The 12,747-nt window shown below is 32.5% G+C and overlaps 1 protein-coding gene and 1 non-coding gene across 2 annotated transcripts; both read right to left on the reverse strand.

Annotated features, from left to right (window-relative positions):
• Window positions 1–440: 440 nt before the first annotated feature.
• Window positions 441–513, reverse strand: TRNAE-CUC. The gene has a single exon. It is a non-coding gene; the product is annotated as a tRNA-Glu (tRNA).
• A 927-nt stretch (window positions 514–1,440) lies between these two features.
• On the reverse strand, window positions 1,441–3,430 carry LOC111370582 (GDSL esterase/lipase At5g45960). Its single transcript, XM_022992369.1, has 5 exons — window positions 3,065–3,430; window positions 2,855–2,985; window positions 2,199–2,432; window positions 1,826–2,093; window positions 1,441–1,712 (listed from the first exon to the last, which is right to left on the reverse strand). Exons 1-5 carry the CDS (start codon window positions 3,363–3,365, stop codon window positions 1,519–1,521), a joined length of 1,128 nt encoding a protein of 375 aa, XP_022848137.1. The 5' UTR covers window positions 3,366–3,430; the 3' UTR covers window positions 1,441–1,518.
• Window positions 3,431–12,747: the final 9,317 nt, after the last annotated feature.

Genomic DNA, 12,747 nt, shown 5'->3' on the forward strand with positions numbered 1-12,747 from the left:
CTTTTACTCTGGATTGTGGACAGATACTAAAACACAAGAGAAGATCTTTAAGGTAATAAAAGACTTTTGATTGACCATTAATGACTAGAGACGAAAGAGATTGATTCTAATTGCTCCACTATGTGTATATCTATTTTAATTCATTGCCTGAGTCGACAAAATCAACTTGTTCATCCCGAAAAACAGAATCATAATTCAGTAACCATTATGCTACGTATAACGTATCATATATAATTTTTTGACGACGCGATGAAATCAGGACTATTGTCTACACAGCAAAATACGATGATTGCACACATGCAAAGAAACAGGGGGAGAGATATGTGTACGAACGGTGACCGTTCAGATGGTGGAGGATTTGAAACTATTAAAGCCGGAAGTGTGGCGTTCACACCATAAAGTAAAAAATAGAAAAATTAAAAAACGAAAAAAAGGGGAAATTCCGTTGCCGGGACTCGAACCCGGGTCTCTCGGGTGAGAGCCGAGTATCCTAACCAACTAGACTACAACGGATTTGTCAACGAAGCTCTTCATGTTATTTTAAATCAATTTTTAGGATAATAACCTTTCACACTTAACTCCGATTCTTTAGCACGTTTGCTACTCCGTTTTTTAATTAATTTATTTTTTTTAATAAAAAATGAAATCTAGGATAAATGTATAATTTAGGAATTGAGCATGAATTTTTTAAAAATAATTTGACAATCGAAGCAGAACGTAGAGTTCGACATGTTTTCCAAAAACTGTTCCGACACCCAGATTAAGCACGATGAGACATGCAGAACTCGAATTTTTCGATTCATATATATCAAATTCAAAGTCACTCTTTAATTTCATATTTGTAGCGTAATATTATTAGTTAATGCCAATTGATATAATATTTTGTCCATCAAAGTTAAGCTTATAAAAGAAATTTCTTCACCAAAAACTCGAGAGTATAACTAAATTGGTATTATATATTTTTGTTTCAATAGATCCAACTTGACATGATTTGGTGCTTGTTTCCATTTCATTAGATCTCACTAGGTCGTATAAGCCCTATCTCACCCCTATTCACACCGAAAAAAGTAATGGTAGCCCTCTCTTGCACATTGTAAATACTTGAAGAGAAATAGCTCAAATTAAAATAAATTGGTCTATGATTTCTTTTTTATTCAATATGGAATTTATCCATTAACATGTCCTCGCAAAATAATGGTTCGTTTGAGCAAACCAATTTTGAAATTCGTATGCTTATTTTTTTCAATCCTAATTGAATCGAATTGTGCATTAGAGTTTAATGAGCTCTCATACCATGTAAAGATTTAGAGTTCTATCTTAAAACATAGTCCAAATTCTTATAAATTAGTCTATATTTCTATCTTTAAAATTTATCACATAACATCACGATTGATCTGGATGGCAGGAACAAAAATTTTAACTTGTAGGTTGGGACAAACATGATCCAAAACTCATTGAAAAGTTGAAAAACCGATAAATTCAAATTACCATTGCAACCCATAATATGTTTAATACATGTCAATTCTTGATGATGGCATCAATGGCAGGTCGAAGGGCCTGAAAGAGAAGATAGTATGTTCTTTCAGTTGGGTGAATTGAATCCCAGTATATATACTTGGATGCATCCGGGCAAACAGCTGATCTTCGGTTGCATAGAATCGATGCTTCAACGTACCCCGAACCACAACATCCACTGTTAACCACATCAAAATCTAACAAAAAAGGAAAAAGAAAAAATCTATTAAATTATCTGAAATTTGTTTGCTCTGATACCATGTTAAACCATTTCACATAAAATTAATTTGATCGAAGTTAATCCACGTACCATACTTGCGGTGGAAGGCCATGTCCTCTAGCGGTCCATAGACGTCCATATAACCAATTCGCTTGCCAGAATTTGCTGATTTGAGTTTCATTGTGCTCAATTGTGTTTGGAGCTTTTGATTGTAATCTCGAGCAATGGAGGATAATCTGTCTATACATTCGCGTTTATAAAATGCATTGTTGGAATACAGGGTTATGACGATAGGCAAACAACCGATCGGTGGCAGTCCAACCACTCCAATTCGTCGAGCCCCTTCATCCAACAAACCCTTCACAAAATTGAACACGTTTACAGTTTAGCAAAACTTATTGCAAATTCTAAATAGCATTCGATCTTTAAACGACGTAAAAAGATAATATCTGAAGGAATGAACCTGCATGAACTGCTGTGATCGTTGTAATACAAAATCCATATAAGTTGGGATAGTGTAGCTTCTACGTCGAATTGGTATCGTAAAATAATTGACGACGAAGTCGTTTGTACCCGCGCTAACGATAAACAAAGCGTTATTTATCAACTCTTCCATTTTCTCTTTCCCAATTGTCTCCTTCAGTTTTGCTTTGTATTCTTTCAAGTATTCCAACTGTTTTGACAGTGATATCACATTCTGAAATTAAAGAAATCCGTACATAAGGCAGTTAATATCAGTAAATCTAGACTAAAGAAGACCACAGAGTGAAAAATATTTCAGACCCAAATTAAGAAATAACAAGTTTTCCCCCTCTTTGCACCTTAAATCTTTAAACGAGGTAGTTCAACGAAATTAAAGCCCCACTAATTCGTTTTTACTGTAAATTAATATGTGACTCATATAAAGTAGAACACGTGTATACTGGAATAAATAGGTCGTGTCGTAGTGGAGTGGAGTGAGGGGAATGGAGTGCACAGAACGAAACGAACCAGCGTGCAAAAATGGGGCTTGAACACAACTAATAAGTTTGTCTTTAATAATTTAAGCTTTTAGATAAACACGAGCCCAAAAGTTTAACTTGGAAAAACAAAAATATGCGCATAGAATGAGAGAGATACGCTTATTGTCGGTGTAAGAGGATCGAATCCAGATCCGGCAGAAGCGAAACTGACTCCAGTCAATAGCTCTTGAGTGCTGAGGTTTGGATCCAAATATGGAGGCACATAATCTTTGAGCCCAACATAGTTAGCTGATAACATTCAGACACCGTTAATTCCATGCACACGAACATCTAAACATCGTACAGCATAAACATGTTCTTAACTCACCTATAAAATCATTAGCAAGTCGGCCATCAGTAAACCTTCCAGTCGCAGCCTGATTCAAGAAATCTTTCCCATAAGGTGGGAAATTGCTTTTAAACGGAGTTGTAATATAGTTATTATTTCCAGAATCAACTGTGGAGTCTCCGAATATTAATATAGCAGAAGCAGAATTGTTCATTGCCTTGTCGACACTGGCTAGGTTCCGAGCTATGGCTTTGGATGCAAAGATGAAAACAAAGAGAGACAGACGAGGAAAAAGGAAGTTGCAGAAGCAAGTTAAAGAATGATGAAAAGTATATCTCATTTTTGCTGTGATTTGCTCAAAGAAACGAACAAATGTTGGAGAAACAGAAAGCTCTCTACTTATTTATAAGTGGTTTGCTTGCTAAAGAACCTATAAATAAAGTCCATTCTCTTGTTCGTCTAATATTGTTGGACTAAATAGTGCTGAACGGGCTCGATTCATAGTCAACAATTAGTGTATCTAAAAATGCATTAAGAAGCCCCCACCGGCAGGGGCGGACCCACATGGGGTCATGTGGGGTCAAATGACATCACAGTTTTCTGGAATTTTTTTTTTTGCTGAAAACTTAATTTTCTCCCCCAAAAAGTTCAAATCCTAAATTTATATCCATATCACATGATCCATATTCATTATTTAGTCCATAAATATATCATATAATCCACCGATTTCTTCCCAAAGTGCAAATATCGAACATGAACAGCAAACAACCGATTTTTCCTTTTTGTTTATGATACGTTGTTCGAAAAAAAAAAAAATTTGACCCCACAGTTCAAATGGTCTGGGTCCGCCCCTACCCATGGGCATGGCACAATGATAAAGAAGGAGGGTTCTAAACGGAGTATTGGAGATTAGAATCTCTGCTGCAGCTGGAAGACAATATTTATGTTGGAAGGCAGTTGTCCTATGGAAGCAAAGTTATGGTACATTTTGTCACCATCCGGGGGTTCTGTTCGTACGTCATGAACGGAGGTCTACAGAGAGGAGAATCGCATCCCGAATGTTCGGCTCAAAGTGTATATAAGTTGTGTCAGCATCCAGATTTACTTGGGTAGCGAACCAGGGGGAAGGCCGCTACTCCTCAGGATTAGTCAGGAGAAGTTTGGACACTTGAGTTATAAAAAAAAAATGCATTAAGAAATTATATCTTTATTTATGTTTTAATTTTTGAGGTCTTCTGAGTTTTATTTCTTGTGGATTGATACAGATGGGGGAAATTAACCAAACCTTCCTAATCTGTTTGAAGTTCTCAACCACCTCTCTGAATCTAATAACTCTATGCCAGGCTTGAAATAGGGATTACATTGAAGTTCCAAGGAATATGATGAATCACCCTTGGATACTAATTCAAGAAAAGGAAAAGAGGGTTGGTTATATTTTGGCAAGAAAATCTTTTTTATCATATTACACTTCATAAATCAGTCTTTTGTTGTTTAGTAGAGGGAATTTGACTAATGTTTAAAAAAATTTGTTGTAAAAGTAACTACTTAATGAACCACTTTACCAAGCGACAACATTAACTTAGTTACTATCAAATGGAATCAGTAACTTTTAAGAAAAGAGATTAGACTAATATTGTTGTTCGATGGCATTCTAAATCAAATGAATTGTCCTTATTTTGCAACACACTTGGTGTGTTTGATTAAATATATTAATTATAAAAATACATAGCTTCCCGCTTGATTTTTTTTTTAATTGGAAAGTCATATTCTGTGATTTGGGTTATTTCCATTGATCTTGCTTAGTTAAGACTTTTGATTTGTTAGCTGTTTTTTCATTTGTTATAAAAATGATGTGGCACCTTTATTCAAATAAATAGTAATTATATTACCACCAAAAAATTTAATTACTACACCACAATATAATAGGTAATTGGCACAAAACGTTCTTACCTTTCAAGGATTTTGTGGAAAACGTTCATACATTTTATTTTTTGGCATTTTCACCCTACCTTCCCCCTTTCATTGCTCAAAAAGGTCATTTTTACCCCTTTTTGACGATTTTACCCTCCTATTCAAATAAAGTAAAAGAAAAATAAAATAAAATAAAAAACTAATTGCAAATATGGTCCTAAATCTTCAAAAAATTACAAATCAGTCAAAAATCAATTGCATCCTTTCATACTGAATATATACAGGAACTTTCTAACCATAATCTGTTTTAAATAATCAACAAAATACATTTGCTCCAATCCATTAAAAGCACAACAATACCCATCTCACTTTCCAAATCATAAAACATTGAAATTTTCCTGCAAGCCTCGAGAATTGCATTCATTGAACAGCTCATACATCTCACTTTATGAAACCTGAGAAAAATACAGTTTGCTCAGCCCAAGTGAACAACACGAGTTCATTCTGTTATCCAGTTAATTTTGAGGTGGAGTCCAGGTGGTGCCGAGCGTACACTGCTTTCTTCATTAGGGGAAGCAATTAGTAATTTCTGACTAATTTATAATTTTTTGAAAATTTGGGACTATGGTTGCAATTAATACTTCGTTTTTTTTCTTTTCTTTTTATTTTATTTGAATAGGAGGGTAAAATCGTCAAAACAGATTCAAAGAACCTTTTGCGAAATGAAAGGTGAAAGGTAGTGGTGAAAATTTCAAAAAATAAAAGATAGGGATCTTCTTCCACAAAAACCTTGAAAGGTATGGATGTTTTGTGCCAATCACACAAAAAAATTAATTAATTAAAATAATTTTTATGTGTAATTTTTTTTTAACATATTAACTGAATTTGAAAAAATATATTTGTCTGGCCTTGGATCCACCCCTACCCATATTAACGATTTCATTCAAAAATTTGTTTGAAAAGCATAAAAGGACTTATCTATCCTTCATTTTCAGATAAGCCAAAAAAAGGACAAGAAATGCAAAATTTCAATAACCTGTTTGGCCCTTATTGGAAGCATGTCAATAGAATATTTAGGCTGTAACTTTCACTTGGGACAATATCTGCTAATAAATTAAAGGTTGGTGACAAGAATTTGATGAAAAAGAAATTTGAGGATAAAAGTACACAAAGAGTGAAAGTTAAGAACTTTCATGGTAAATAATATGTGGTGTGAAAAAAAATGGTTATGATGTAATATAATTAAAGTTTTGCCATCATCTTTGATTATCTTTGACTATCTTTGACTAAGAACAAATTACTAGAAAGACGGTTTTCTTCTTTTCTTTAATTCATCATAAAACAAAACAAAACAAAAATAAAATTTAATTAGATAAATAACAATAAAAAAAAAATGCAAGATCCTTCAACCTTTACTTTTTATTTTATCTTTTCTTTCGTTGTTAAATTATTTTTTGTTTAATTAAACATAAAAGTATTGTTGTATTTTTAACAAAAATAAAAGGTTAATGACTAAGGCGTCAAAATATGAAGTCGGAAACCTACATTTACATTTTCAGTATATCAAAGATCTTCCAATGAACTTACAAGTTCAATGTTAATCATGAACTTGTATTGAATCTTCCGTTAAGCAAGCGGATTGGGATATATTTCTTGACCATTCAGCTTGAAATAATTTTTTGTTATTATTTATTTATTTTTCTTTTTTTTTTTGCCATTTTTTAAAGGTGAAATCGTCAACTCGATGATAAGTGTGTTTTTGCACACTCGTTTAATACCTAAATAAGTTTAAATATTAAATAAATGAGCAAATTTCTATTTACAATTATGTAATTATTGTTTTTGTAGGTAAAAATCACCCAAGGTAAGAAAACAAGGCAAAAGTAAGTGAAAAGGGACAAAAAACATACAAAAACTTTAAGTTGGGGACCGAAGTGCACAAGTACCTAAAATTGAGGACTTTGGAAGGCAAAATTGATATAAAAGTCAAAATTTGATGACAAAAATCATACAAGATCAAAGTTAAGGGACTTTGGCATGCAATTATCTCAAGGACCTAACTGCAAATGACAAAAAATCTTTTTTCTTGTTGGTCAGAACAGTGGTGTCTAGGCGCCGTTTATATTTTAAAAAAGGGCTCTGGACCTTTTGGCTACTTCCAAATCTCCAAGGACTTTGGCTACAATTTTTCTGGTTTTATAATTGAGCCCCTGTTTGAGCCTCATGCTTTGGAAAAAATACGTTCTTAAACATGTTGACAATATTTTAATCACATATTCTTCAATAAAATAATATTACAAAAAAATACAAAAAAATTTCTTATTTTTTAGCCACACATTTCCCATCAATATACTATTCAAAAATTTATTCCCATGGAAAGAATGGGACTCAAACAAAGGTTGAATCTAGCATTTGGCTGCGAGAATTCTTGTTTTTTTCTTTCATGCTGGGTTCTACCTTCCACTTCTTCTTTTTCTCCTTTTTCTTTCCATTATCGCTTGGTATTTTGGAGCAAATCAATAGCGCAAGATGGAGAATACATTAAATGAAGGTGGAGATTAATTGAGGAACTCAAGATTCAAGCAAATTCAACCAAAAAGGGTTTTATCTTAAATCTTATATTTTCTTTATTAGTTTCTATCATTTGTGATGCATTGGATGAATATTCTCCTTTGTTATCATATATATAATATGGGTGAATTTCTTGTTTTGGGATTTGTGGTGTTAGTTTAACCTAATTTTAATTAATTTTAATAATTGCCCTTTAATGTTAAGTTATTTACTTTCATGTGTTTTTAGTATTGTTATTATTGCATTTTCATTTATGTGGTGTATAAATGATTTATTTAGTGATTTGTACATTGTTCGAGAGAAGATTGTGCATTTTAGATCAAACACTAGAAACCCTAGGTTTGTGTGAAGGACATAGATATACACCTAACCTTAGGTGACCCAATGAGCTATATTTACAAATATTTAATACGATTGTTTGGTTTTAATTGACACATAGATTAACTAATTAGGGTTAATTTCGCTTAAGAGAGGTAATTAACTAAAATTGAAAAATTGGGTCTAACATCGTAAATGAGTAGTTTGTTAATTAGCTTTTGGAGAAATTAATTAGACGACTATTAAGCGAAACCATGAATCCCAATCACGCTTTCTTTCGAAATTTCCAAGAGTTTTATATTTTCTTATTTTGTAGATTTTTAGTTATTTTTCAAAACTAAATCTTTATTGTGTGTTCCTTTTATTGTTAGAATTAGATTAATTAAAGTTTTGAAATTGAAAGTAAGCATTCCTTGAAGGATCGACAATACGGACTCAAAAGGTCCACTTATTACTTGAACGCGACCCTTGCACTTGTGGTTTGGACTTTTAGCGAACAATATCTTTTAGTTGTTTTGGTAATTTCACCACAAAGTCCATTGTGATTATTTCCCATTTCCACTTTGGGATAGGTAATGGTTGTAAGGTTCATACTGCCTCTGAAATTTACCTTTGTTCGTTGACATGTTAAACATTGTCCTACATATTCGACTATTTTACCTTTCATGTTTGGCCACCAAAATAATGCATCTTCAAACTTTATACATTTTAGTAGCTTTTGGATGAACAAAATATGGTATTGCATGCGCTTTAGATAGAATATTACCTCGAATATTTTTTGCATTAGGTACATACAAACACCCTCTAAACCACAAGATATCATTTTCCAATATCTGAAAGTTTGAAACTTTCCCAGCATCTGTATCATTTTTTACCTTGGAACAATAATCATCTTCTTGTTGTCTTTACTGAATTCTATTAAATAAAGTTCGTTGAAGCCTCCACATATCATTGCGATAAGATTTCAATATCCATTTTCTACAAATTTACCAATTCTAATTTTTGAGTCACAATCATAATTGAAATACTACATATCAATTTTCTACTCATTGCATCAGCTAAAACATTAGCCTGACCAAGGTGATAATTGATAACACAATCATAATCTTTTACCAACTCTAGCTACTTTCATTATTTCATATTCAATTCATTCTTTGTGAATAAATATTTTAAACTTTTTTTATTGGTATAAATCTTAAGTGCAAATATAACTACGGCATGCTCCAAGTCATGTGTAGGATAATTTTTTTCATACTCATTAAGTTTCCTATATACATATACCGGACCATTCTTAGAAGCATTTATATAAACTAGAAAGCCTCTAATACCAAATGGAATCGAAAGGATAGGATTGTAGTCGGTCTTTTCTTTAATTCCTAAAAACTTTGCTCACAAGTATCTGTCCACTCAAACTTCTAGATCTTTTTGGTTAATTTTATTAAAGAAGAAGTTATCTTTGAGAATTCTTCTACTAATCTATGATAATACCTAGCTAAACCCATAAAACTTCGAACGTTTGAAGGGTTTGTAGGACGTAGCCAATAATTAATAGTCTCTACTTTACTTGGATCAACTGATATACCCTCAGTTGATAATATATGTCCCAAAAATAAAACTCTATCTAACAAAAATTCACATTCCTTAAATTTGGCATATAACTGCTTTTCCTTTGAGACCCGGAGTATTATCCTCAATTGTTAAACATGTTCTTCTCTAGAATGAGAAAAATAAGGATATCATTAATAAATACAATGACAAACTTATCGAGATAATCATTAAATAACCGATTCATCAAATCCATAAAAGCTATTGAGGCATTTGTCAATCCAAATGACATCACTAAAAACTCATAATGACTATATCTCATACTAAATATTGCCTTAGGAATGTCTTATTCCATTTTCTTTAGTTGATGATATCCAGATTGCAAACCAATTTTCGAGAATATAGCTACATCTTGAAGCTGAACAAACAAGTCATCTATCCTCGGCAATGGGTATTTATTTTTAATTATCTCCTTATCCAACTGTTGATAATCCATATACAATCTCATTTTAACATCCTTCTTATGAACAAATAATACTGATGCACCCTATGGTAAAAAGCTAGGTCTAATAAAACCTTTATCCAACAACTCTTGTACTGTAACCTCAATTCTTTCAATCAAAAACTCTATCTCATGATATCGTGGTATCCCAAGTAAATCATTATGAAATACCTCTAGAAACTCTTGTGCCACTGGTACATCAATAAGATCCAAAATATGTTGTGTTTCCATAACCATAACACTAACCAAGTATTCTACACATCACCATCTAGTAACCGTTGGGATTTAAATGTCGATATAATTAGGAATCTGAAAACTTTTCCAATCCCTATTGAGTATGAATGGTTTATCTTCCAAAGGTTACTGACTTGTTTTTACAATTTATACTAGCTTGATAAATAGACAGGCAATCCAAACCCAAAATTATATCATAATCTCTTAGATGCAACATAATTAGATATGTATATAGTTCTCAATTTTCTATAAAGATCATACATGCTCATAAAATCAGATTAGTTTAGTGTACATCTATCATACCCCATTCATATAGATAACTATCCATTAACTTGTGTGAGAATGAAATTGATGACTCGACCTAGACATAGAATTTCACACTTTGTTTCACCTAATAAAACAACATAAGCTATATTTCTAAACCAAAATCATATTGCCATAATCAAACATATACATTCTGAAGTTATAAACATGTCTACATGCTATATCAAAAGATATACAACACAGGATCCCCAACATACAACATAATAGGCCATAAGCTTCTAATATTGATATTGATGACATTGGATTGGCTAAACATGATAAGGAGTGTACATAGACCATTTTGAAATGATAGTCGTCAATTTTTGAGACAAAAGACATGGATTTAACAAATTGTATGATTTGTGCTAAAAATACTTTTCGTATGTTCTTGCTCTATTATAAGAGTTTTTTTTACTATAAATGCTCATTTGGAATTGCAACTTTGACCATATAAGTCTTCATAAATGTCCAAGGACTTCATAAGTGCACAAAGAAATATCCAGAGAACTATATCTACTACGATTAAGAGTTAGGAGATAGAAGTATACTATGATATATACTTGTCCTAAAAATGGTCATGCCATAGATTTAATTAGTAGGTATCAATATTATCTTTAGAAAATGTATTGTGATACCTGAAAGGTGCTGTTGTTAGCTATTCTATTTCGCTGTCAAATGAATAACTTATGATTGGAATAGATATACAATTGTTGACTAAGAATGAGAGTTAGTCGAGCACAATTAGTTATTTGACTTGTGCGCTTTTGCTATATAGAGTAGCAAGAAGTATATGTTGTTATGTATATCTTGGCAGCTAAAGAAATTGTTTGGTATGGATGTATTGAGCATCTAATGATACTGGTTGAGAATATGAGATCCATGATAGTTACGCAACTATCTTCTATGTTAAGATCTCAAGTATCAAGATGGAACCAAATACTTAATGGTAATTATGTGAGAGACATTAACAAAGAAAGTGTCTTTGCGACATATCTACGTAAATGATGATATGTAATCATTATACTTTGAAGATGTTTAGAGATATATTTGCTGATAATATGGAATCTCTAGAATTTCGTAGAATATGATACTTAGTGTATCAGACAAATTCTTGATTGAGTTTTGCGTGCTCATAGATAAACAATTTTGAGTTCATGTGTAATCTAATGTTGGGATTACAAGATAAATGATTTCTATGCACATATAAAGTATGTCGAGCGGGTTGAGATTGACTTACTCACACAAGCAATAACCTCAGAGGTTTTAAGATGTGTTGAGATGAGACACAGTGATCATGTTGTGTACATGATCTAGTCGCCTTGATAGTGATCATTTTGTTTACATGATCCAATCGCTTTGATAAGGTATGAAGATGATATTACAACAAGTAATCAAAATGGATTTTGCTATCCATTAAACCTATTTAGTAGCCAGATCGAGTTCTCGATTTGAGAATGCCTGGAGGAATAAACATAAGGAGAACTCAAGTTAGGTATCGAGGAATACTTGAACTAGGATCTGTACGATATTATTTATTTACAAATAATATGACATACGCCCTAAGAAAGGGAGAAAACATTGTAGCACGTGTTTCATACCGTGTGTGTTTTTACGACCAATATTGGGTAAATGAGTGAATGGATCACTGCATTTTCATTGTGTGAGACCCTGAGGTTTATGTAACCTCATATATACGCTTTTGATTTTTTGACTATTTTTTGAGATTTTATTTCAGTGTTGCTACTTTAACGTGTTGCCAATGACTATGATTGATTCAGTTTGATGGGACATGTCTAGGAAAGCAGCTGATTTAAAATCGAAGGATTTAAGTAGGAAAGGAAAACTATTTTGATCAACATTTATATTTATATTCATAGGCCGGACAATTGTATTTGACCATTTGGTGTATAGAATGCGATTTGTGAATACAATGATATAATGCGGGGTTCAAGTATGTTCCACAAATACTCGAGGGATCGGAAATACTTGAATTAATGTTGGAAAATGAGTTTGGGGTATAGCGAGATGAGATGTTCCTCCTCTAGTAGAGCTACTATATATCCCAACTATATATCCCTAACAGGTTTATAGTACCTTGAGCTCTAATATTACTTGTTGGTCGCATGATCTATTTGTCGTATGAATATTTGTGAGATTGATTGAGAAAGATCTAAGGTGTGATATTTGTTGTCACTTATGATTCCGATCAACTCCATCATGTGCGAGTGGGAGATGTTGGTAAATACGGATAATGAGTCGTCCATGTGGGGTGATCCGACTTGCAGGATTTTATAAGGGTTGGAAATTCAAACCTATAACTCCCAAGTAACAACTTGAA

The sequence above is a fragment of the Olea europaea genome, chromosome 21 (assembly GCF_002742605.1).
Source record: "Olea europaea var. sylvestris chromosome 21, O_europaea_v1, whole genome shotgun sequence".
Classification (NCBI taxonomy): Eukaryota; Viridiplantae; Streptophyta; class Magnoliopsida; order Lamiales; family Oleaceae; genus Olea; species Olea europaea.

Coding starts and splice junctions, on each gene's coding strand:
- LOC111370582 (XM_022992369.1), bottom strand. CDS start 3,365: ATGAGATATACTTTTCATCATTCTTTAACTTGCTTCTGCAACTTCCTT. Junction 2,433..2,854: donor CTCTTACACCGACAATAAGC/GTATCTCTCTCA, acceptor CTTTAATTTCAG/AATGTGATATCACTGTCAAA. Junction 2,094..2,198: donor GATCACAGCAGTTCATGCAG/GTTCATTCCTTC, acceptor AATTTTGTGAAG/GGTTTGTTGGATGAAGGGGC.